Source organism: Apostichopus japonicus, chromosome 7 (genome assembly GCF_037975245.1).
Source record: "Apostichopus japonicus isolate 1M-3 chromosome 7, ASM3797524v1, whole genome shotgun sequence".
In the NCBI taxonomy this organism is placed as follows: domain Eukaryota; kingdom Metazoa; phylum Echinodermata; class Holothuroidea; order Aspidochirotida; family Stichopodidae; genus Apostichopus; species Apostichopus japonicus.
In genome coordinates, this window is record NC_092567.1 from 18,302,909 (window position 1) to 18,330,351 (window position 27,443).

General features: G+C 38.5%; 1 protein-coding gene across 1 annotated transcript; it reads left to right on the forward strand.

Annotated features, from left to right (window-relative positions):
• Positions 1-207: 207 nt before the first annotated feature.
• Positions 208-25,932, forward strand: LOC139969584 (uncharacterized). Its single transcript, XM_071974685.1, has 12 exons — positions 208-406; positions 8,959-9,165; positions 12,784-12,955; positions 15,790-15,944; positions 16,653-16,940; positions 17,537-17,689; positions 18,739-19,101; positions 21,421-21,693; positions 22,392-22,529; positions 22,966-23,124; positions 23,610-23,730; positions 25,491-25,932. The coding sequence occupies exons 1-11, from the start codon at positions 361-363 to the stop codon at positions 23,717-23,719; spliced, it is 2,064 nt and encodes a 687-aa protein (XP_071830786.1). The 5' UTR covers positions 208-360; the 3' UTR covers positions 23,720-23,730; positions 25,491-25,932.
• The last annotated feature ends 1,511 nt before the right edge of the window (positions 25,933-27,443 follow it).

Here is a 27,443-nt window from a genome sequence, read left to right on the forward strand (position 1 = left end):
TGGTTCCTGTTATAGAAACTTCGCTATTGACTTTTAGTTTTACCTGAGTTATTGCGCCTAGTATGTTTTCAGTGGTATAAGATATAATATAGCATATCGAACTTCACGACCCCGTACATAGGCTATAAACTGTTTTCCATTGAAAGTCACTGATACTTAATAAAGAGGAATAAGTAACAGCCGAAATATGACGTCGCTTTTACTAAATACAAAATGACAAAGGGAGCAGTGAACTGTTTCAGCATAGTTTAATCTCATAACACCTTGACTTGAGGAAATGATAGAGTAGGACACTCTGAAAACCAGCCGTAGTGGTTACAGGCGATCATTTGAGTTTGCTATAGTAAATGTGGCTTCAACATGAAAGTTATGTATGTGACTTTCCTTCTGGGATTGTTGATTCCTGGTAAGTTGTCATGTTATTTTGGAATATTTGATCTCAGTATTTTTCTCATTTATTTCTTTTTACAAAATTTGGAAAGTGCATTCTCATAAAACTCATTCATTTTGAGTTTATCGTTTATTTTTGGGTAAATAATGTGGTAATATTTATCTTCAACTCATTTTCCCTTTTGGTACTGATTGTTATTTATTGGACATATACGGTTGCGAGATCGTAACCACTGTCCGAGCAAAGGGATCGGTGTTATTGGGTTCTTCGTGTTTCTGTTTTCACATTCAAATTCAGAGAAGATTTGACAATAAACGAAATATGATATAGCCCATAGAATTTATCGTTAAATTTAGTGACAATCAGTCCATGAATATATGATGGAACCTTAATTCAACATTAAACGTTACAATCATTTTACTGGTTATTCCTTTCCAGATAAATAGAAAGATAGATAGATAGATATACAGACAGACAGACAGACAGATAACATACAGACAGATACATAGACAGAGAGACAGATACATAGACAGATAGACAGACAGACAGACAGACAGATTGACAGATAGATAGACAGATAGACAGAAAGTCAGACAGTCAGATAGACGGATAGATATACGGATATATAGACAGACAGATATACGGATAGATAGACAGACAGACAGATAGACAGACAGTCAAATAGACAGATAAATGTACGGATAGATAGACAGACAGATATACGGAAAGATAGACAGATAGATAGATTGATTAGTATATATATAGATTGACGACCCTAGTGACGTGGTCATGTCCTACTTGTTTTTGAGTTATCTTTTCATAGAACTTGTCAAACTGGAAACCTAAATCAAACAGCTGCTTTACGCAACGTATTCACCAATATGTTTGGGTTAGTGTCATGTCTGACATGGTGATGTCGCGCATAAGCGATTTTATTTGCTAAGAGTGAGAGATGATATATATGTGCGTCGTAGTGACCTTATTCCCGTAACCTTTCTTTGTCTGGCCTGTATGTATGGGTGTATGTGTGTGCGGGTGTTTGTATGTGTGTTATTACTTAATATCTTTATCACGACTACCTTTCCGGAGGGTCTGACCCTCAAGCCATTCCCCCCCACCCCCTTCCCCTACTCCATTCATATTGGAAAGACATGCCTGGGATTCGTGAAGTGTAGCTTCTTCATGTTGGCTGAAATTGGGTTGTTAGTGTAGCTTGAGTTCGAGTGGCCATCTTATTACCAGGTCATCGAGTAGTGTCCGAGGTTCCAGACCGTCTCAGTTACCCAGGCAGCTAAAGGCAGGCAGGCAGTCAGGTGTGTTGTATCTCGACACTTTGTCTTAAGAGGGGAAGGGGTAGCTGATTCCTCTCATGTGTTTGTGTTTTACTGTTTGCTATGTCGTTGGCCTAAATGGTAAAGCAATGACCGTTTTGGCCCGGCATCCACATCACCGTCAGTCCGCCCATGGTTGTGACTATCATTAAAGACTTTGTGAGTAATACTAATGACCTGCAAATAGGTACGTTATTTATGAGCATAAATGCTTATAGCAGCCTGTCCTGATTAATCTCCTATTTCCCAAGCCTTTGCTTTAGCTGTGTTATATAGGTGCATGGGCATGCGATTGTTTAGAAACATGTGGACCTTTCGGGGAGCCCACGCATTGGGTACGTGACATCTGTGGGAAATGTGCTCTTTATATTGATAATCAAATATTTGATAAACAAATATTGCAGGTTTCGCCAAAAGTATATCTATCATCTTCAAGGGCGTAGGAACCGGGGGGCTGGGGGCGCCAGCCCCGGTGAAAAATGTGGAGGGCGGAAGTATCATTCCGCCCCCCGCTTCGCAAGTCAGAAAACCCATTTTTCATTTCCAAATGAGAAAAAAAATCTCATTTGGAGCACCAAATTGCATCTAAGGCCTGGTGAAAATACAAAATTAAGTTTACAAAATGGAGTGGGTGTTGAAGTGTGCTATATTGCACCAAATTGCATCTGAGGCTACCTGGAAATGAAAAAACTTCACCCCCTCCCCTTAGACCCCTCCCCCAGGCCGGCCATCAGTCTTCAGCCCCCCCCCCCCACTCAAAAGTACCTTCCTACGCCACTGATTATCTTCATTATTCTTAATGCGCATCACGCTATTACAAAATGTCAAATCATTCCATGATTAACGTTATTTTACGTGTTAAAGAGCAAGTTTGTTTCACACATTGTAGAAGATAGTTTGACTTAGTCAGCAAAACCATTTGTCAAACAACTGGATGGTTTTATAGTTGAAAATAAAACGTTGACACCAACACAACGGTTTGATAGCTCTCGCTGCATTGAACCGATGCGTAATTGTGTTGTGATCAATTCCGATGTCTGCTAAACTATTGCTTTGCACAGTGTGGACAAATGTAAATCAAGCCTATACTCAGATACCTATTGTCATGTTCATTGGAGCATATGATACTAGTTGAGTTACGTGTCAGTAATTCCTGTACAGGGAAAGAAGGCCAACTTCACAACACACCCAATTCTCTCTTGAAAGCTTTATATATTGTTGATTTATGTTTCTCTCTTTTATTTCGGTAAATTACGGCCTTTCTTCAGGTACATATCATTTACGTCAAGGCACACGTGCTTCCCGCATAAATTCTCCCTCCACAACATGCGTAGAAATTACATTGAACGATGTTGGACAATTTGTTGCCTCCAGAATTTGCTGTTAACGGTTGTTTATAACTTTAGAAATCATGTTACATTACCAGGCGCGTATCCAGGGTGGGGGCGCGCGCCCCCCGGGTAAGAAAAAGAGGAGAGAAAAAAAGAGAAGAAAGAAAGAGAAGAAAAAAGGAAAAAAGAGGGGAAAAAAGAGGAGGAGGAGAGGAAGGAAGGGAAAAGAAAAGAAGAAAGAGAGAAAAAGGAGAAAAGGAGAGAGTAGAAGGAAAACGCCAAGACACCGGGAAGAGAAAGAGGAACAGTGACAACATTACAGCGCTGATCCCTATTATATACACAGGGTAGCCAGTGACGGATCAAGGATTTCGGAAGGGGCGTGTGCCTCACCCTAACCCTTACACCGACAACTCCATTTTTGACGTTTCCATTTTTCCTCTCTCACTCATGATCTATATATATATATACTATATATGGTCTGTCATAACGCGCGTGTGTGTATATACGCCTTAAACAATTGTAGAATTGTGCTATGAAACCAACTGTGGCTGGTCTCGAACTCGACCGTGTCGTCGGGGAACATGACGCATTTCGGGGAAGGGGCGACCGCCCCCCCCCCCTTCAGCATTATTTTTTATGATATCGCTAGTAATTTCAAAATAGAAAGTGATTAGATGCAACTTACAAGTTCTGGGAAGTGTCATTTCCAGCGATCTGGGAGGCATTTTCGGGCAAAATTTTCTTGTACGCTTCGCGCCAACTTATGGTGGCGCTACGCTTAGATAATTTGCCTACAGGCTTCGCCCCTCCCTTGGCAAATTCCTCGCTACGAGCCTGTTCGAATTTGTAAAGCAAACAGCAGATATCACATCATATCAGTGAGCATGAAAATGGCGTTCCAGGATGAACAGCCTCAAAATTGTCCGACTTGCCCGAAAAAAATAACCAAAAATTTTCGCGCGCTGACCGCGCGCGTTCAACATGTTAATGTCAATATCATATATGCAAGCATCGGTTAAAGTCGCAATTTAAGGACATTAATATTAACAATTTCGAGGAATTTATAAACCTTGCGCAAGATCGTGATACGTGGCGGAGGTTAATCACTGAGCATGTCGGATAGACGAGACTCAACTTACTACTACTACTAAGCATCGGTTATTACATCGCATGACATCGTGTACCGTACGGTCCGTGAAGGTTGCGCAGTATACCGCGGGATGCTAATGTAAACGACGACATGCCTTATGTTTATGGAGAAAAAGCATGAAGGTCCAATTATGTCAAAACTCTCTTTTACATTAGTAATGGCGAATAAGGGGCTGTAGCCCCCCCCCCCCCCGCCTCCTATGCCTATGTGTGTAGTGTTCGGTTTTGGAAATATCTGCTATTTTTTCATTTCCTACAACCAAGCTTTATAATAGCCGTTATAAGAGGTTTTAATATTTGTACACCAATATATTAACTGTGTCTGAATTTTCGAAAATTTATGACCAAAATTCTTCATCACACTTCCCTCTACTCGTGCAATTTTGACCGGTCTGGTAGGGGTTGAAGGAGGTTTTTCTATATTGTTTGTCCATAGATGAAATTTTGTGCAACATTATGGGTATGTTTTGAGGTGAGTTTATTCACGAGAAACGTGAATTTTTAAATTCTGGACAAATAATGGGCTTAAAACCTTGAAAAGTGGGGCTGACGGATATTGTGTGCCGCGACGTAGAATCACCTGCAAAAGCAATGATCCACGGGAGATGCGATGATGTCGAACATGTTTTGTGACTGGTGACAATCTTCAAAAACGTTATGGATGGAAAAGAACTATTGGGAAATACTTGGTTCTCAGGCAAAAAGTGTAAATCTGGTTGGTTATTTTCAAGCCCGAGAAGTGCCATTTCCGGTGATCTGGGTGGTATCAAAAACCAGAAATTTTCTTGTACGCTGCGGGCCAACCGATGGTGGCGCTCCGCTTAGATAGTAATTCGCGCCCCCCCCCCCCGGGTTAGAAAATCCTGGATACGCCCCTGATTACCGTTATCAGATCACGGGTTATAACCCCATAAGAACAAGTTCGTGATCAGGATTCTCAAGGTGAAAGTCCTGTATACGCTATGACGTTTTGTTGAATCATTTTGCTGTGTCCTCGTGACTGAAATTAAGGGCAGTGTGATCCTGGCACGTCTGAATGGCACTTCTCATGCATAACTTTACCTATCCTAGGTAAAGATGTTACACGTTTGACTTATTCACCTTCTTTTCTTTTATTCCTTTGCCGGTGGCAAAAGGCATATTTTTTCAATGGTAACGACGTATTTGTTTCTGTACGGGGGTGTGTGTGCGAGCTTGTGAGTGCCTGTGTTAGACGCTACGGCTTGTAAACACAATAACTCAAAAACTAAGATCAATATAAGATAAATAACATTCAATCTAATATTTCCAATAACAATAAAGTCCCACACTGACTGAGAGCCCACAGGCTTCAGTTAATTGATATCAATTTACCGTACTACACTGCAGATAAAACCTTAAAGGGTGTGAAGACTCGCACAAAAAGAAACGTCTAATGCCGGTAATCTGACCTAGTTTCGAATGAGTTTTAACAGAAGTGTTAGACACCACCATCGATCCCAGAAAATACACACGCACAGCTTGCTACCATCGGTAATTAGACACTATAGTGTACAATCAGTACATACAGCTGCGGTCAATACCCACAGCACAGTGTTCAAAAAACAGCGATGGACATCTCAGGTCCAGCTAAATATAACAAGATATCACGTTTTCTTATTGTACTGTCTGCATTTTGTAGCGACACGAACAAAACGTAAATTGCAAGCAACGGAAAGTTAACTTTTTCAAATGGCAGCACGAGTCTTCAATGCCCTTAAGGGCTGCTATTATCTCTCTCTCTCTCTCCTCCCGATAAAACTTTCTCCTCATAGTGGGGCAATAACCCCTTTAGAAATTGTTCTCTCGAATGTTGGTTTCAATACTTTCTTCCAGATTAAGAAAAAACATTTCTCTTTTGAAGAGAAGAATTCCTGCACACAAAATGTGGCAACGAATCACAAAGCCTTTGATCCTTTAAAGGTGAAATAGCACAAAACTAAATGGTTTGCATGTTAAAACAACCACAAATGTGGAGAAGAGTCCACATCTGTACGAAGAATGATACAGCGCAAGCTACATAATGATATCCTTGCTATAGGCCACCTATACACGCGTATAGATATTGTGTGTGATGAGAGGCGTCCAGATGTATAGGCCTGATATCATCCAGTACGACGGTCCGCAAAATATGGGTCGCGAGATCTTTTCAGAAGTCTCGGGAGGGGAGGGGGTGGGTGGGGGTCGACGGCGTTGGCCCTGTGTACCAATGTGAGGTTTACAGTGTTGCATCTTTACGCAGAGATCGGCGAATTTGTGACAAGACAGCAAACAGATCCAACCATCACATAAGGAACCATATTCCAGTAGCATTGTAATGATAAAGTTTTGTTTTATTATTTTTCGTTGAGAGGGGAGCATATGTCGCGGTTGAATGCCAAAATTATTTAGCTTGGTCGTCGTTGCCTTAAAAGGTCTTGGACTGCTATCTAGTACCAACGCAAAATTGCACCCGATACTTTCAGAACTTAAAACTCTTGGTTTCAATACCATTTGTATCGATTACAAAGAAAAAAGAGGTTGTGTGCATGGTCAATGTTTATTTATGCGACAAATTAAACGGTGTTGTAACACTTTGCTGCTATAACAAGGTATGAACGTATGTTACTATATAGAACAGTTAATTCCACCACTATTCATTGTTCCGGCAGAGGCAACATGTACAACATGTTCAACATGTACAACTATTGTAACAGTGTTACAATAGTTATGTACATGTTGAAACTGACAACGTCGGAGCACGGTTGTTTTCCGATATTTGACATATTCTAAGTGATCAAAGGTACAGTCTCATCTAGAACATGAAATGGATTCTAATTCGTCACATTGAAATTTGAAATGAGCCTAACTTGTAAATTAAAGCCTATAACGATTCAACATTGCTATATACAGCCGGAAGACGATTTTAAAAACAGGCGGTGCAAATGGTTGCAAAGTTACTGAGCACCTGTAGAGCCGGTAGGACACACAAAAAAATACCTGCAAAGGACTGTTGTATAGTGTGACTAGGAGGGTTTAACCAAATATATATATATATATATATATATATTTATATATATATAATTATATATATATATATATATATATATATATATATATATATATATATATATATATATATATATAAACTATCGATTACGTGATCGTGGCCGGCCGCCATTGTAACTGTTAACCTTACCGCTGTCGATTTCGTGATCGCCATTATCATTATTGTTATCGTAATCGTTATTATCCTGATTCCTAATTATTATCCTAAGTATTCTTATTGTCGCTGTCGTTATTCTAATCGTTATCGTTCATTGTTACTCGTTATCATTTTTCGTAATCGTTATTTCCTACTATCGTGATCATGATTATTCTCCTCATCACTATCATCATTATCGTTATTGTTTATCGTAATCGTCATCATGATCGTGATCCGACATTATTGTAATCGTTATAACTTTCGTGATCAAATGTAATTCTCCTTATCGCTATCGCTTTCGTAATCGTCATCGTCATCATGATCGTTAACATGGTCGTTATAGTAACCGCTTTTATATTCGTAATCGTTTCCGTGATCGTCATTATTCTCATTATCGTTATTGTTATCGTAATCGTCGTCCGAATAGTCTAAGTCGCAATCATTATCGCTATCGTTTTCGTTATTACTATCGCGATCGTAATAGTGAGTTGATCATTTATCATTGTCTTAATCATAACCACGATCTTTATCTTTATCGTAATTTTGATTATAATCGTAATCGTGTCCGTGATCGTCATTATTCTCATTATCGTTATCGTTATCGTCGTCCGCATAATCCTGGTCGCAATCATTATCATAATCGTTATAACTATCGCGATCGTAATAGTGAGTTGATCGTTATCATTGTCTTAAATCATAATCACGATCTTTATCTTTATCGTAATTTTGATTATAATCGTAATCGTGTCCGTGATCGTCAATATTCTCATTATCATTATCGTTATCGTATTCCGCATAGTCCTGGTCGCAATCATTATCATTATCGTAATCGTTATAACTATCGCGATCGTAATGGTGATCGTGATCGTAATTAGTATCCTTCATCGTTACGGTTATCGTAATCGTTATCGTTTATCATTAATCATTTATCATTGTCTTAAATCATAATCACGATCTTTATCTTTATCGTAATTTTGATTATAATCGTAATCGTGTCCGTGATCGTCATTATTCTCATTATCATTATCGTTATCGTAGTCCGCATAATCCTGGTCGCAATCATTATCATTATCGTAATCGTTATAACTATCGCGATCGTAATAGTGAGTTGATCGTTATCATTGTCTTAAATCATAATCACGATCTTTATCTTTATCGTAATTTTGATTATAATCGTAATCGTGTCCGTGATCGTCAATATTCTCATTATCATTATCGTTATCGTAGTCCGCATAGTCCTGGTCGCAATCATTATCATTTTCGTAATCGTTATAACTATCGCGATCGTTATGGTTATCGTAATCGTTATCGTTTATCATTAATCATTGATCAATTATCATTGTCTTAAATCATAATCGCGATCTTTATATCTATCGTAATTTTTATTATAATCGTAGTCGTGATCGTAATTATTAACCTTATCGTTATTGTTATCGTTATTGTTTTCGTAATGATGTACCGTTTATCGTAATCGTAATGATGATCATGTTTTATTGGTACCAACTTTATATAGGAATCTATAAAAATGAAATTTTTTCTTATTTTCGATAGGTGTCTTGTGCAATGACGTTGCAAATTTAGTTTACATCGATGCCAGCAATGGAAGAATTTTTCGTGATGGAAACGTCGTAGCTACTCAGCCTACAGGTGTTCATGGTGACATTGTTCACAATGCTGCTATATACTTTTCCGTTCTTGATAACTTCGTCCAAGTAACGGTTCCCAGCCCTTTAACCACATTCCCCGTTCTAAATGAGGGTAAGTTAATACTGTGGTTTGATTGCTATAACTGCACTTGAGATGGAAATGAAGCCTCACTCATGGATAAATAACTGTATTAAGAACCAATTGTGTAATCAACAAGTATCAGTGGCGTAGGAAGGTACTTTTGAGTGGGGGGGGGGACTGAAGACTGATGGCCGGCCTGGGGGATGGGGGGGCGGAATTTTTTTGCATTTCCAGGTGGCCTCAGATGCAATTTGGTGCAATATAGCACACTTCAACACCCACTTCATTTTTGTAAATAATTTTGCATTTTCACCTGGTCTTAGATGCAATTTGGTGCTCCAAATGAGATTTTATTCTCATTTGGAAATGAAAAAGGGGTTTTCTGACTTTCGAAGCGGGGGGGGGGGGGGGGCGGCGGAATGATACTTCCGCCCCACCATATTTTTTCACTGGGGCTGGCGCCCCCCAGCCCCCCGATTCCTACGCCCTTGACAAGTACAATTGATGAAGCAATCATTTATTTCTTTGTTTATATATATATATATATATATATATATATATATATATATATATATATATATACCAGAGTCATTATCTTTATAGAGCAGGGACGTAGCCAGGGGTGGAGCAGGGAAAGCGACTGCTCCCCTCCCCCATTTCAGTGTCGAAAAAATGTTAAAAACTTGTTTATTTAGCATGGTATTTTGTCAGTGTTCTTTTGATGTTGAATACTCGTCAGCTCCGTTAACTAATCGTAGTAACATTCAGGCCTACTGATTCAGCTACTCACTTAGTTTGGCAGATGCAATAGGCTAAATTTAGCCTATCGCCTATTACAGCCTACAGTTGGCCACTGCGTATTAATACATATTGCCTACCTAACCGCACATGATGGAGTGTCACGAACCGTATGCACAACGACGTCGACAACGTTCGTTCTCATCCTTTCTATGATTCGTCCTACGTTGTTGCACGAACAGCATGTTATGAAGCTAAGCTAGCAATCGTACGTGATACGCGCCTCCTATAAATAATTATTACACTGCTAATACACTGCGATAATGATAATTGTTTTAAGGCCACTGCACATCTGGCTGTCTTACAAAATATAAAAGTTTATTTTGTTTGTACATCAGTTAACTTCGTCAAATGTATTAAATTCCAGACATTGCATGGACAATAAACAAGAATCATCCTACTGGAAAAATTGTAAAAGAGCACTATGTTTGTCTTTCTGATATAATATGTAAAAGAACATATAAAAGAATTCAAACAGGAAAAAAATCTGCTGATAATATATGATATAATGATGAAACTGGCAAAACATTGCACCAGATCGCATCTAAGGACCTTCAATTGTTCAAAAAATCTCAAAAGGGAGGGGGACACCACTCCCCTTAGACTCCTACCCCATATTAATCGCAAAATGTGCTCCCCCCTCCTTTCAGATTCCTGGCTACGTCGCTGTTATCAGGCGCGTATCCAGGATTTTCTAACCCGGGGGGCGCGAATTACTATCTAAGCGGAGCGCCACCATCGGTTGGCGCGGAGCGTACAAGAAAATTTCTTGTTTTGACACCCCCCAGATCACCGGAAATGGCACTTCTCGGGCTTGATAATGACCAACCACATGTACACTTTTGCCTGAGAACCAAGTATTTCCCAAAAGTTTTTTTTTTCTATCCATAACCTTTTTGAAGATTGTCACCAGTCACACATCATGTTCGACCTCATTGCATGTCCACTTCAAAACATACCCATAATGTTGCAGAAAATTCAATCTATGGACAACCAATATAGAAAAACCTCCTTCAACCCCTAATAGACAGGTCAAAATTGCACGAGTAGAGGAAAGTATGATGAAGAATGTTGGTGAGGAAATTTTGGAAAATTCCGACACAGTTAATTTATTGGTGTATAAATATTGCAACCTCTTATAATGGCTATTATAAAACTTGGTTTCGGAAATGAAAAATAGCAGATATTTCCGATATCAGGTATATCGAAAGCGAACACTACACACATAGGCGTAGGTCCCGTAGGAAGCGGGGGCTGCAGCCCCCCCCCCCCCTCCCGCAACCATTTTTTTCGGGCACCTACTGAAAGAAAAATAAATAGCAATGAATAGCTTAAAAATTATATCCTTGGTAATTAAAATTAAATTCTAAGCTTGGCAGACATTACTACTGTGAAAGAGAGTTTTGACATAAATGGATCTGTATGCTTTTTCTCCATCTACATAAGACATTTGGTTGTTTACATTATAGCATCCGGCGGTATACTGTGCAACTTTGACGGACCGTGCGGTACACGATGCCATGCAATGTAATGATCGATGCTTGCTTACATGATATTGGCATCGACATGTTGAATGCGCGCTTCGCGCGCGAAAAATTTTGGCTTTTTTTCGGGCATAGTCGTTACAGTACCAAATCCAATTGGGCTCCTACGCCTTTGACTACACACATATACAGTTTTTGACGCTGTTCATCGTGGAACATGCATTTCAATGCTCACTGATATGGTGTTATATCTGCTCTTTGCTTTACAAATTCGAACAGGCGTGTAGCGAGTAATTGCCAAGGGAGGGGCGAAGCCTGTAGGCAAACTATATAAGCGAAGCGCCACCATAAGTTGGCGCGAAGCGTACAAGAAAAGTTTTGGCCGAAAATGCCTCCCAGATCGCTGGAAATGACACTTCCCAGGCCTTGTAAGTTGCATCTAAGCATTGTCTATTTTGAAATTACTAGCAATGTCATAAAGAAAATTTGCTCGGTGGGGGGTGGTTGCCCCTTCCCGAAATGCGTCATGTTCCCCGACGACTCGGTCGAGTTCAAGACCAGCCAAAGTTGGTTCCATATAGCACAATTGTAAAATTGTTTAAGGCGTCCATACACACACACGCGTTATATAGTATTTATATAGATACATTAGTGAGAGAGAAAAATGGAAACGTCAAAAATGGAGTTGTCGGTGTAAGGGGTAGGGTGAGGCGCACACCCCTCCGTAATCCTTGATCTGTCACTGGCTACCCTGTGTATGTAATAGGGATCAGTGCTTTAACTATGACTGTTCCTCTTTCTCTTCCTGAGGTCTTGGCTAACTTCTACTCCCTACCTTTCTCCTTTTTCTCTCTTTTTTCTTTTTCTTTCCCTTCCTTTCTCTCCTCCTTTTCTTTTTTCCCCCTCCTTTTCCCTTTTTTCTTCTCTTTTTTATCTCTCCTCTTTTCCTTACCCGGGGGGCGCGCGCCCCCAACGCCCCCCCCCCGGATACGCACCTGGTTATAGACTCCTGTTCATATATAGGTCTTGATTTATGTTAACATTATGTACCTCCGTTTCATTTTATGGCCGAACCACGCTTTGCTTCTCACGCTACATTTGATGTCCTTGAACAAAATAAAGAAGTCCATATAAGTCTATAGAAACTACCTATTGAGAGGTGTTCCTATACTTTTTTCTATGTGTTTGGTCCAACGATATAGATTAAAGCCATATACGGAGGTTATATACTAACTCGAATACACATGATACTTTAAGTGAAGACAGTCCCACCACCCTCCACCCAACCACCACCTCCATCCCCTCCCCGATATGTTATTCACCCCACGTCACTTGAGACTTGAAAGTTGTTATCCTCTCTTTTCAGTTCCAGGGGATGTTCAAGATATAGCGGAGTGTTGTAGTCGTGTCTTCGCAGTGTTGTCGCATGGAAACGGAGAGTATTCAATCGCTGTATTCTATGACTCGTACACGAAGATATTCTTCACCTTTACTGACAGATTATGTGCTCCGAAGATCGCAATCAGTTGCACTAACCGGTATATATATATATATATATATATATATATATATATATATCATCATTAGTATAGTAGAAGTATTAGTAATGTTGCTGTTTTTGTTCTTGTTAGTGTCTCTGTTCATGTTACTTTGCGTTCGTGCAGTCTCGTTCTCGTTCGTTTTCAAGATCAGATCCACATATGACAACAGTGTCAACGGTGGTGACTTCTAAAGCAAAAGCTATGATAAACTCTATATTTATTAGGCAGGTCCCGCCTTTGGTGAGTGAATCGAAATTGCTAGTTGCTCGTTGAGTACAAAGGTCATTTTGAGGTCAACTGAGTCTGACAAAATTGCACAATGTAAACCACAAAAGTAAAGCTTGGTTTAACACTATACGATATATGTGCATCCAACCCATATGCGTACAAAGATTAGATTTTTTTTTTTTTTTTTGGGGGGGGGGGGCATTTTTTTTTATCGAGAAGAAAAGATTAGTAAAGGTCAACATAGTCCAAAAACTTACACTGCAAATTTCAATAAAAAGTTTTGATCAGTTTAAAACTAGGTACAGCTTTTTTTACAATTCTTGGGGGAACACCTCAAATGATATGAACCCTCACGGTTTTGCCTGGTTACCTTTCGTTGAAAGAAGAATTCTTTACAAAAGTCTTAATTGGTTGGAGGTCGACCAAAAGAAAAAACGAATAAAAGAAGTATAGTCGGTTTTCATTATACTCTCCAATACTTATATAATGGAAAGATATGCATACCTTGTTAATAAAAAAAAGAGCCCGCTAGGTTAATACTGTACTGATATATAACTTTTAAGATTTCGAATAGTAGTAGTAGTAGTAGAAGTAGTAGAAGTAGTAGAAGTAGTAGTAGTAGTAGCAGTAGGTCATAGTAGTAGTAGTAGTTGTAGTAGAAGTAGTAGTATAGTTGTAGTAGTAGTAGCAGTAGTAGTAGTAGTAGGTAGTAGTAGTAGTTGTTGTTGTAGTAGCAGTAGCAATAGCAGCAGTAGTAGTAGTAGTAGTAGTAGTAGTAGTAGTAGGTCATAGTAGTAGTAGTAGTTGTAGTAGAAGTAGTAGTAGTAGTATAGTTGTAGTAGTAGTAGTAGTAGTAGCAGTAGTAGTAGTAGGTAGTAGTAGTAGTAGTAGTTGTAGTAGTAGTAGTTGTAGTAGAAGTAGTAGTAGTAGTATAGTTGTTGTAGTAGTTGTAGTAGTAGTAGTAGTAGTAGTAGTATAGTAGTAGTAGTAGTAGTTGTAGTAGTAGTAGTACTACTACTACTACTAATACTACTACTACTACTACTACAAGTAGTAGTAGTAGTAGTAGTAGTAGTAGTAGTAGTAGTAGTAGTAGTAGTAGTAGTAGTAGTAGTAGTAGTAGTAGTAGTAGTAGTAGTAGTAGTAGTAGTGGTAGGTAGTAGTAGTATCAAGGGGGGTGCCTCCTGAGCAAAATCCATCGCTCCTGGAGAGTTATTACAATATTGCTACAAAACCTAAATCGGTTTCACTTGTGAACATACGACGGGCCCCTTTTATCGGCTCCCGCTCCTGAAAAAATAGGAGGTAAGTAACGTGTTTAGGGGAGGAACGTTTTCCAGGAGAGAAAGAGAGAAGGCACATTGGATTAGGCTTTGTGAAAAAAAGTTACATTAGGTAGTGAATGTAATGTATGGTTTTAGGAGATTTCAGTGAAAGAAAGTAACATATTTTCAAGAGAAGAGATATTTATATTAACTGAAGAAAGTGTGGTAAATGTAGTAAATGAGTTAGGGAGGAAAGTAACGTTTTTAGGGGAGGAATCACGGAAGGCTTATAGGCTAGGCTATGTGGAAAGAGTAAAAGCTGGTAGGTAATAGAAATCATTTTTGAAGGTATTAGGGATAGACCTTTAAGACCTGAAAAACTTGAGTTTCCTCCCCTACAAACGTTACTTTTCCTCCCCTATGAATTAGAGGAGGGAACTAACGTTTGTAGGGGAGAACGCTAACGTTTTTCAGGGGAGGAAACTAACGGGTCCGGAAACTAACGGCACCCCCCCCCCCCCCTCTAATCTACTCTCTGAACTCCAAATAGTTAGAATTCACTCACTACACATATATCTTACATCCATTGGTAGGTTTGATGTATGCTAAGCGATGTCATGTGTATAGTATGATGTGTGAACAGTGTGATCTAAGATGTGTGATGTGTAAGGTTTGACACATAATGCGTGAAGTGTGATGTGTGATATACCACGTATGAATTATGATGTGTGATGTATGTGTTAGGTGTGATGTATGATGTGTGATAAGTGATGTGTTGCGTATGGTTTGTGATGTTTGTATGATGTGGCATGTGTGATAAGAGACATGTGATGTGTGATTTATGATGTGCGACGCGTGATGTATTGTGTGTGATATATTGGCGAGTGTGATGTGTGATGTGTGAAGCACGGTGTGTGATGTGTACTTAATGATGTACGAAGTATGACGTACAATGCACGATGTATGGATGTATTGAAGGGGTATATGATGTTTCAGGTGTGCTGTGTGTTGTGTGTTGTTAGAAGTACGATGTGTGATTTTGTGACACTATGTGCAATAAACAGTTGATAAGTTACAACATGTGGTGTGCGATGTATCATTTAAAACTCCCTATGCATAATGTGTTATGGGAACGCTAAGGTATGAACGAACTAAACAGTAAGCTTTAAGCCGCCCTGCAGTATAAATCACATTTATACTGATACCGAGTCAGCGTATAGCCCCCCGAAAATGGATCATCATCACATAATATAATAAAATCTATAGTGAGAAAAAAACTATTTTATGCGTTATATATTGCCAGTATCTGTATTGCTGTTTTTTGGGTTTACTTGGTAGGATGCTGTACTACACGACTGATACTGGAATATTTCAGTGGGATTTCACTGATTCGGATTTAAATGCTCCTACAGAGCTTGGGTCGATCGGATCGGATGATTTCATTGCAAATCCTACTTACGGGAATTGTCCATTCTGCTTGCAATATGGAGAAGGTATGTTCGTTTTGTTATTAAGAACAGTATGAAAATATATATAAGATCTCCAGGTTGGGAGTTGTTCACAAGTCGCAATGTCCATCCCATTGTCATCTTGGTCGTTTCCGTTGTCCTTGTCTTTTCTCCATCCTCCATCCTCACAGTCGCCATTTGCCATCTCCGTCACAATCACATTGTCTTTATCACAGTCACCTCTATGGCCACCGCCACTCTCATTCTCTATCATTGCATTACATTGTCGATTACGTGCTTGCCCTTTGTCAGGACTAACATTTATAGGACAGTATAACAGAAAAGACACATTCCTAAAGACATATGTGATGTATTATAGTTATGAATATTTAAATTAAAGGCGACTATATATATATATATATATGTATATATATATATATATATTTATATATATAATATATATACATGTATATATATAATATATATATATTTATATATATATATATATATATATATATATATATATATATATATATATATATATATATATATATATATAGATAGATAGATATATAGTGGTTAGGGTGTCCGCGAACAGAGCGGAAGGCCCGGGTTCGAATCCCGGTGGAGGCTGGATCAATCTAGCATGATACTCTGACTCGATGTGATACCGTCACGAAATTAACTAGTTAAACATATACACCGGCGGGTTTGTTATAATACCACATTATTTTGATTAATTTGCTTCAACAGATGGTAGTTCCCTCCCAGTGCTGTATTTCACCCTCGAATCAAGCAATAGAATTTACCAGGTGGATTCGGCAGGTTCTTTTAATATATTCCAGACTATATCTGACAGGGATGAAATTCGTCACCTCACGGCCGATCCAACGTGTCTATACTATACCAGTGTGACGGGTACTACACATAGAGTAGAATACCGTCCGAGGGCCTCACCGGCTACCGCAGCAACGTTAGTAACCGACACAGTGCAGGCTTCCGGTATATCGATTTGTGAAAACCCTAGTTGTGATCCAATATGTACGTTTTCAATTCAATCAGTTATTACAACCTTTTTTTTTCTTCTAAAATAATCAACTTATAGTGGCCATTGATCACTTTAATCAGCCCGCTAAGGCTTAACAATCGTAAGAAGTTAATGTATAGTGAAGGGTACACCCTGTGTACATGAAGGGTACATTCTGAATTAAGGTTGATAAGATTATACCATTAACGGAAGGGACGAAGTGACTGGACAGATTGGTGATTAGGGCCGAAATGCCGGTAAAAATCTAATTTGAACAACACTTGTGTCAGAGTCGATTGTTTTGCTTATCTGCTTGTATATATATATATATATATATATATATATATATATATATATATATATATATATATATATATATATATATATATATATATATATATATACTCATTTTTCATACTCATTTAAAAAGACAAAGTTAAATAATAAGTTGTGAAATATGGTTACAATGATGTCGTGTCAAATCAAGTAGTGGGAGCTGCTACATGAAAACTTCTCACTTTTGCTTGAGGCTGGCTTTTTGTCAACTTGTAAGGCAGAAAAAAACATTCTCTAAAATATCACATATCTGTGATTCCTTTTTCTCACAAAGGTCCTCCACTGGAGTGCTCGACCTGCACTGCTGGATGTGGTGCATGTCTGCCTGCTGCTGAGTCAACAAGTGGGCCTTGTTTTTGCTCAAATATTTTTCAGGAAAGCTGCACTTTTGCTTCAACTTCAACGTTTGGAGTTGGATGCGATGTTGGTGAGTATATATATATATATATATATATATATATATAAATTATATATATCTGCACAAAACAAAAGACAATTGATCAATGATTTTATTCCGTTCTCGACATTTCATCTGCCCGCCAGAAACCTTAGTCCTAATATAAGTAAATCACATTTCAATATGAGAACTCTTACTTCACAATTCGAAATGAAAACTTCAAAATAATGAACAATATTGTTATGAAATTTTGGTGTCGAAAATAGCAACGAAAAAAAACGATCTCGAGGATCTGTTTTTAGTTGTTAAAATGGAACTTCCGTGACGTGCAGAAAATGCGGCTTAAATTACCCGACATGCAATAGTCACGGCAAACTGATGTCGTTACACCCAGTACTGTGCCCCTTTAAAATCACCGGTTGTCGACTGAAAAAAGGCTGCCGTATCCCTTTTCATCAGATTCCCGTTTTAATATCGCTGCTGTGAACGTCAACATATCAAGCAAAAAGAATCACGCAGAAAAAGTTGCCCTAACCGCCAGCATTGTTTGCTTCATATATTAATTAAGCGGTGGTGCCAAAATTATTACTAGTTGAATTTTTCTTTTCTTTTCTTTCGGCAGTCATCTATCTATCTATCTGTTAGTTAGTATGTTAGTCTGTCTTTCTGATAGAATGCTAAGTAAAACGTGTGGAATTAAACAGGAATAAAACAAATAGTACGCCCCCTCCCTCCTCCCCCCCCTCTTCTTCCCTCGTGTCTCTGCCAGTGCTTCCTATCACTTTGGGGAAAAAATCCTTGGTGGTCTTTGAATGTTGAAACTTGCCCTTGTGACATGTGATGTGAATGAAAAATCTATGGCAATTTCTAAATTGCCCTAAAGTTCCTAAATTTCGAGAACTTGTGCATATATGGGTTGTTTGTTGTTGTTGTTTTTCTTGAATTGGCGAGTTAAAGTATTGTTGAATGGTATTCAGAAATTTAAAAAAAAAAGGATAACGCTTAATTGTTAACGGTGTAATATATTCACATTTCATATACAGTTTTCATGCTCTAACATAATGCCCACACATGCACAGGTCTGGTGCCAAATGACTTGATATGCGCTGTTGTGAACCCTGCCGTTGGCCGGAGACCTCCTGCGAGAGATATTATAATTCACGGTGTGGTTGGAGGAACTATACAAAGGGAATTTGCTAGTGCAATGTACGAGGTACAGATAAGTCGGAGGGTTAAAACTGGAAGATGGCCCGGACTTCCACAAGATGCACTTGGGATACAGTCTACTGATTTGGAACGCAAGGCCGGATTTGCATTCCATGCCCGACCAAGATCAAGGGGGCAACGTTTCGGTGTATTTGCAGCTCGACTAGTGCAAACCAACGGGCGCTTTCCCGGTTACGTTCTCACTGAGACGCTGTGCATGTCTCAAGAAACTAGTAGTGAGTATATGCAAATAAGCTACGACGTAACTTGCATTTTTGTTTTTATTGGATACATATCACGGTGTAAAGTTGTAACTGCCAATTAAATATACGTAGTTTTCATATTCCGTTATCGCGAGTGGTATATATTATCGGTCATCGGTTCACTGCAGTGATAGGCGGAGTGTATAGTCTAGTGGTTAACGCCGGCGTCTCCCAGTCATGAGATCCCCGGTTCGATTCCCCGCCGACAGCAATGTGTGTCGTCTGGCAATGTGTGTCGTTCAATAACAACTTCCTGACATGGACGTTAAATGGATGTGTGCCGAGAGATTGGCTTCGGTCAGCTTGCGAGTCTATAAGCCTCCATGGCTTCTTTCGCGAGTTCCTGCTTGCGGGAAGATCACATATACATACATACATACATTATAGGCTGTCCAGTCATGGTTCGATGTGCTATTGCTGTTTTTTTCTAACTAGCCCAAGCTACTAACTATTTTACGGCAGATCCTTTGCAAAAGGTGATTGATTCCACTATTTGCTTTGTAGCCAGGTCATCTGAGAAATGGGACAATAACAAATGAAAAAAATGACATTCTAGAGAAAACTTTATTACATCTGGTTGATAAAAGAGGAACACATTCTATAAGCATTCCGGTGATATTTGCAATTAATTTCTACATGGTGTTCTCGAGATATTTATAAACTTGGCAATGCCACAATTTGTGCCAAAAGGTGAACTTGAAGCAAACAGGCGTGATGTCATAATTTCACAATACCAGCCAAACGTTTCGCCTAACTGTAATTTTGACTTTGACCTAGGATCGCGTAATTTAAAAAAAAATATATATTTCTTTAAATTAATTATCTGAGAACGGGATGTTTATTTAAACCAATATACCAATGTATATTCATACTTACATATAGGCTAGAGTGAAATGCATCTCAATTTTGAAGGAGAAAATAGTAATTTAATTTTGAAGAAAAACAAACAAACAATTTATTTTGTAATTTGAACCTCATTGTCATATACTCTTGTGTGCCTCAATAAAGTCCAGTCCTGCTGCTCAACGTACCAACATTAGCACAACAATGTTGTGTTCGAAAACGGTACAAATGAGGAATTCAACGCAAGTTTCACCTGAATGCTAGAATATATTCCTCTTTCGTCTTGGTGAGGGGGGAGGGTGGGGGAGAGGAAGAGGCTATAGTCCCTGTAAACGGGGTCAATAGGAGCGACCCGGGAACAAAGGATAAGTATAATAATTATTCGTATTCTTATAATGCACTTTAGGATATTGAAGAGGTTAGTATGGAGACCCTCCCAAGGAGTGGCATATTTTCACAGTATAGGTGACTGTGATATCATTCATCTTAAAGTTTAGCTTCCCTTTTTCATTTATCCTTGAAATGTGATACATATGAAATCTTCCTTCAGTTGCCAATGTTCTCTGTTGTCAGACTTTCATAGTCAAAGTGCAACTGTATGCTTGTTGCAGAAATGTCACTATTCTCTGATGTGGATACATTATTAAAATGTTATAAAGAAAAACATATAGAAAACATAATGTTAGCTCAATGGTAATGATGACATTCAAGGGCGTAGGAACCGGGGGCTGGGGGCGCCAGCCCCCCCCCAGTGGAAAATATGGAGGGGCGGAAGTATCATTCCGCCCCCCCCCCCCCCCCCAGCTTCGCAAGTCAGAAAACCCCATTTCCAAATGAGAAAAAAAATCTCAAATCTCACCAAATTGCATCTAAGGCCAGGTGAAAATACGATATTAAGTTTACAAAATGGAGTGGGTGTTGAAGTGTGCTATATTGCACCAAAATGCATCTGAGGCCACCTGGAAATGCAAAAAATTCCAAAGGGGGAGGAGGACACCCCCTCCCCTTAGACCCCTGATGACATTATTTACTCCAGTGTTGAAAGAGTACAACATATCGCAAACTAAAGAAAAAGTGGGGTGCATGGGGCCGGGCGGGCGGGCGAGGGATTCCGCTGTGCAATACAATATACAGGAGTGTTAGCTCAGTGGTTAACGCCGGTGCCTTTCAATCATATGGTCCCGAGTTCGAGTCACTCCAAGATTATTATATGAGGTCCAGTTACAGAGTTGTTGACAACTTCATAATCATGGACGTTAAATATGGATCTAAGAGACTGACTTCGGTCAGCTTGCGACTTTGATGGCTTCTTCGCGAGTTCCTGCAATATGAGGATTTTTTTTTTTTTTTTTTAAATAGTCCGAATTTTGTACAGCAATTTGCTCAGCAATTAGGTTTCAACTACCAGAAGATCCTTTTGAAGGCTTTGTTTATTTTTGCACTCCGTAGGAATCACCGCACCGTACTACACCATAACCACCAGCGAAACATCAAGTGATGTTCCTAACACTGTGGAACTGAGAGCCTACATTCCTCCTGATCGAGTAAGACGCATTATATGGAGTCATACTGACCTAGCAACGGGATTTAGAACACCGCGCTCAGCTGGTCAGAGGTCGATTAGTTTCGCTGCTACCGTAGCGAATGCTGGTATTTATGAAGCGTACATAGACCTACGATATTTACGTACATGGCACGCTATCTTCCACGTGATTGTTCGAGGCAAGTGCAATTATAAAGTCTTCATGTTTTGGCGTGACACTAAGAGATCAGACTTAACCGCAGGTTATAAAACATATAAGTAAGACCTTAAGGAAAACCATGCTCTGCCAATTCCTCCAAGCAGCCGTGAAAATATCAGACCAAGAAACGTTGGACCGGTGTATGGTAACATTCCATCCACCCCCAAACCCAGCCACGCCCCTCCAACTGCCCCCCCCCCACCACCACCTCCAAACGGGAAAGAGGGTTGTTATCGTTCTGACAATAAATGACAGTTCAACCTACAATGAAGATTGTTGTTGTTTATACCATTAATTAATCAAATGAAAACTTTACAGCTTATGTCAACAAGAATACGTATAACCTATTAATCATTAAAAAAAATATGTATAATCAGAGATAAATCATTATATCTATCAGAAGTTTCAACCACCATTTATTTAAAATGATATAGAAAAATCAAAGTTATCCAAATTCGGGGGGAAAAAATGATTTATTGTTACAAATAGCACTGACAAAGGTTATGACGGGGCTTGCTATTTAATTTGGTTTCTATTCCTTCAAAGTCTGAGAAGAAGAAAAAAACTTTAGAAATTAAAGCATTAAGTATTTCAAAGGTGTTTTGAAATGGTGCTCCCAAATGTCCCGTTATTCGTCGTTTCCTATCATTTCTTGATCTTGTATTCCAAACATTTAAGGTTGCGATCAATTCAGATATGGGACAGGTTGCGGTCAAACTTGCCAAAATTGTGCATCCCCTATGAGGGGAGTGTGTGACGAGGCCACCGGAAGTTGCATCTGCCTACCAGGTTACGGAGGCGATGATTGCAACACCCGTAAGTATAAAATCTGTCATATTTCGTTCTCTCTCTCCACCTTCTCCACCCCCCCCCTCACCCTCCATCCCCTCTCTCTTCATCTCTCTATCTCTTTCCGTTTGTCTATTTGTCTTTCCTTTCTTCTGAAAATTTCTTTTTACAATAAATCTGATTTTCATTTTTGTCGGTTAATCTACGAATTGCTGCTACCAGTTTAGCTACGCCACGGCGGAGTTCATGAACAATCATTAAAATATACTTGTTATGACATTTTACGAATTGAAATAATGTCTTCTATGTATTGGTGTAACATTATTCATCAATCACTTCATGAAGTTCAAATTTCCACGGATTAATGAGCCTTGTCACAGTTTACAGGAAATATTTTGTATCGTTTGATTGCGAATCTAAATCACGTTTAGTGACGTGCTATTCTCTGTTTCTATTCTTACAGCTTGTGCCCCTGGAATGATCGGGCAGAACTGTGACATTAGTTGTGAAACAGAATTTGGTCAACCTGGCTGCAAGGACACCCTCATATGTAGCCCATACCCAGTTGGTTGTCATTGTTTCCAAGAGGTCTCATCGACTGGACTTCAACCGCCTTATTGTGGTATGCATTATTAAGCATCTCACACTTACTAGCATCACCCGATACTTCACTTCTACTCCTTCTTTATAATAAACAAGAGCTTTGTTTGCATTGGTCATTTTTTTGTCTGTAAACTTGAAATTGACAAGCTAATATATGAGGGGCTTAAAAGTCGATGTAAGAGTGTACTATATGAGTCCCCTTAATTAAAAGTGCAGGACATTTTTCAGACAAAAGTCCGTTTCCAAACATGTACTATGAAACTGCTTCAAGAGAAAGACAATACCCGAAGAAAAGTTACAGTAAGCCTTGTCCACCGTTGGCAATCACTAGTAAGCGCCCCGCCCCCCCCCCCCAACCACCACCCTTCCCCTTCTCCCCAGTCTCCGCTTCATAGCGGCCTTTACACGTCCAGCCGACAACAAAGTTCGCAGTAAAGCTAATCCCAAACATACACTTTTAAGTCTCTTTATTTTATTTTATTTTTTCTTTTCCCCGACGTCTAGCGTGCCCTGCAAACACTTGGGGACTGAACTGCGAGAATACTTGTGATTGCTCCGATGGCTTTATTTGCGATTCGATGGAAGGATGCAGACCGGATTATTTGAACATTTAAACTTTATCAAGGTTTGATGAATCTTTACTCTCAAGTTGATAATGTGATATTTAAATTAAAACAAATCGGATTAACTTATTTAAGATTCATTTTACAGTGGTCAATGTTGTATGTTTCCAGAGAAGACAAAAACTGCAAAACACGGTATTAACTCAATGAAGGCGACAAACTTGCTAAGCAAGAACTGTTATCATTTGATAAAGCCTAGAATGTAGAATACATTGTAAGATACAGGCTATGAGCAAGCATCTCATGTGTATCACATGCATGTCACGGAGGAATATACAATATTCACTTTGTCGTGAATTAAGAATACATTGTAAGATGCAGGCTATAAGCAACTTATAGGAAATTATCAAACCTATACACACATAGTGAGAATACACAAAATTTAGGTTGCAAGACAACTTACGTGCTTGTGAGGTATTGCATATTATTATTGTTATTATTATTATTATTATTATTATTATTATTATTATTATTATTATTATTATTATTATTATTATTATTATTATTATTATTATTATTATTATTATTATTATTATTATTATTATTATTATTATTATTATTATTCTTATTCTTATTCTTATTCTTATTCTTATTATTATTATTATTATTATTATTATTATTATTATTATTATTATTATTATTATTATTATTATTATTATTATTATTATTATTATTATTATTATTATTATTATTATTATTATTATTATTATTATTATTATTATTATTATTATTATTATTATTATTATTATTATTATTATTATTATTGTTTTTATTATTATTGTTTTTTTTATTATTATTATTATTATTATTATTAATATTAATATCATTATCATTATTATTATCATTATCATTATGATCATCACCATCATCATCATCATTATGATTATGATTATGATTATGATTACGATTACGGTAACGAATACGTTTACGATTTCGATTACGATTACGATTTCGATTACGATTATGATTATGATTATTATTTCGAATACTGAGGCTATAAATAGGTTATTTTGGGATATACTTTATCAAGGTTTTCAACTGAAACAAGCAAATTTAAGACACCACTTTTCTCTAGAATGTCGATCAAATTCCACTACTGCATGTAATATGACGCAATATGTTTTGCCCGTCTCCTTACTTTGATCAAACCGCTCTTCCACCCCATTCATTCATATTATACAGATCGAACACCAATTACATATATCTCCTATAGCTTTCCATCCTTGCCGTAGAGCTACCCCCAAACCACCATGATTATACTTATAATAAAAATGTTAAAGGGTGTGAAGACTCGCGCAAAAAGAAACGTCTAATGCCGGTAATCTGACCTAGTTTCGAATGAGGTGTAACAGAAGCGTTAGACACCACCATCGATCCCAGAAAATACACACACAGCTTGCTACCGTCGGTAATTAGACACTAGTGTACAGTCATTAAATACAGCTGCGGTCAATACCCACAGCACAGTGTACAAACGATACAGCGATGGACATCTCGGGTCCAGCTAAAGATAACAAGATATCACGTTTCACTACTGTCTGCATTTTGTTGCGACACGTACAAAACGTCACTTGCATGCAACGGAAAGTTACCTTCATCAGATGGCCGCACGCGGTTTGGGGCGAGTCTTCAATGCCTTTAAAGAATAAAGAACAATAACCATAATACGTGTCCAAAATCTGAATATTTGTTTTTGTAAATGTAAGTGTCGGCATTCTTTGAAATGGATTTCAATATATTCTTCATTCGTTTTATATTTCAGGTTTTGAAAACGAAAATCAACTTCAATTACCGCGACAACGAAACGTTCGAATAAACGAATGGTTATCAACGTGTTGTATATGGTGGTGGGAACAACTTTGAACTTTTGTTTTGGTAAAGTAATTTTGAGGTTTGACGGGTACTCGTAAGCTCCCCCCCCCCTCCCCCCTGCGACAAGCTTTTGTTTTGTTTTTATAATTGTAACATGTTAATAGTATATGTTACATCGATGTTGTAAAATTGGTAGGCCTATGTTTTTGTTGTTGGTCAATGTAAATTTCTTTGGCTTTATAACTACCATGTGAAAAACTAATCGAAGACCCTTATGAAGATCGCCAAGGAATTCATTTTGACCAATGTTATGACATAACTACACCGTCCGCCATTAAAGGTTGAAGATAATATTTTAATAAAGTAGTTGCCCAACATTTCTTGCACAGATATGAATGCCTTTTCTCTCTGTCTTTCGTTTTCCTCTTTGTTTCTTGTCGTAATAGTTTTGAAATAACCGCCATGTACACTGCAGATATTCCTGGTTGTAGGCTGGTATTTGTTGTTACGTTGGGGTGTGCTCCGGCTCAATTAGTTTGGGCTCCGTTATTAAATAGGTACAATGAACAACAGATAAAGAGAAACTCCAGACATAGATATAATTGTATAGAATATGAGCTTTATTGCTGGAGTGTATCTGAAGTACACTCTCTGAAGTCTGGAATCTTAGTCTTTTACATATTAAAAAACAACAGTATTTAAGTCATTTCAACTTCCTGCGAGGGGGCGATAACCTCTCTGTGACATAAACTCTTGGTCTTACTTATATAATTACTAAGGCACATGGAGATGACTATGACTAACCGTATTTGTAATACACATGAGATGCAACAGGTTGTCATCTGTGTTTAAGCATGAGTATTTCATGGAATTAAGACAAAGGGGGCTTCTACGAATATGATGTGGGTGTAGGGTGAATAAGTCAAGAACAGGAAGTAAGCAGTTACTCTTAAGACAAAGAGGCATGGAAGCAAATGTTTAAAGTAATATGATGGGGATACAACTACATACTACATTACATTGTGTACATAAGCTTTCCGCTATGCTCAAGAAGTCGCCTATAGGCTGTCTCTATTAGATGTTGAATAGATTCACTTCCCAATGGTTTAATACATTTGCAAAATAGTGACTCAACATAAGATGATAATTCACCACTGATGTCATTAACTCTCCCACCACTCTTTCGCTTTACACAACATCAGTAGCTAATTGAAATGGCCGGGGACGTCCGTCCAACTTCCCTCTTCCACCTCTCCCCTCTCCCACCCCATCCCCTCTTCCACCCCTCCCTGTCATACCTTCCTATAGCATTGCCTCCATGCCAGGCCTTCATGCAGCCATGCATGTATTTAGTCATGCCGCATTACCGGGCTATATGCAGATAGCATACGCCCGTTAAAAGCCCCATTGACTTACACACTAAATCACAAAAGTAATGTGGTCTCTAAGTCTAGATAGAAGTTTTCACTAACTAAACGCTACCCATCACCGGATAGCTGACAAGTTGGCCTTTCATGGCACCATCAATTTTCCGTACCATGACTATACGGAGCTTTTTTTTGCTACGAGAGCCTGAAGTTTTCGTCACTTGTAAGAAAACCTCTTTACTCAGTCGTAAACAATTTTCGTATACGCTGCTCCTGGGAGGGCTAAACTAGTCTAAAATTGCCTCAAATGACCTCAATTTTTGCACCACATGTGCTTCCATTCATGCTCTTTAACATCCAAGCCACAAAAACGCAGATCCTTATTAATAACATATGAAAAATTATTGTTCTCCTGCTCCTAATTGGCACTTTTCCTGAGATAGGAGAACACTCAGGGCGGATTGATAAAGACGCTAATAGGAGTATGCCACCATATTTGTTATGCTCACTACCGTTGGAATACTATTACTGATTTG

What these genes read in the sequence shown, in the direction of transcription:
- LOC139969584 (XM_071974685.1), top strand. Translation starts at nt 361, where the DNA reads ATGAAAGTTATGTATGTGACTTTCCTTCTGGGATTGTTGATTCCTG. An exon ending in TCTGGGATTGTTGATTCCTG is followed by an intron (nt 407 to 8,958) that starts GTAAGTTGTCAT and finishes TATTTTCGATAG; the next exon opens with GTGTCTTGTGCAATGACGTT. An exon ending in GCAATCAGTTGCACTAACCG is followed by an intron (nt 12,956 to 15,789) that starts GTATATATATAT and finishes TTTACTTGGTAG; the next exon opens with GATGCTGTACTACACGACTG.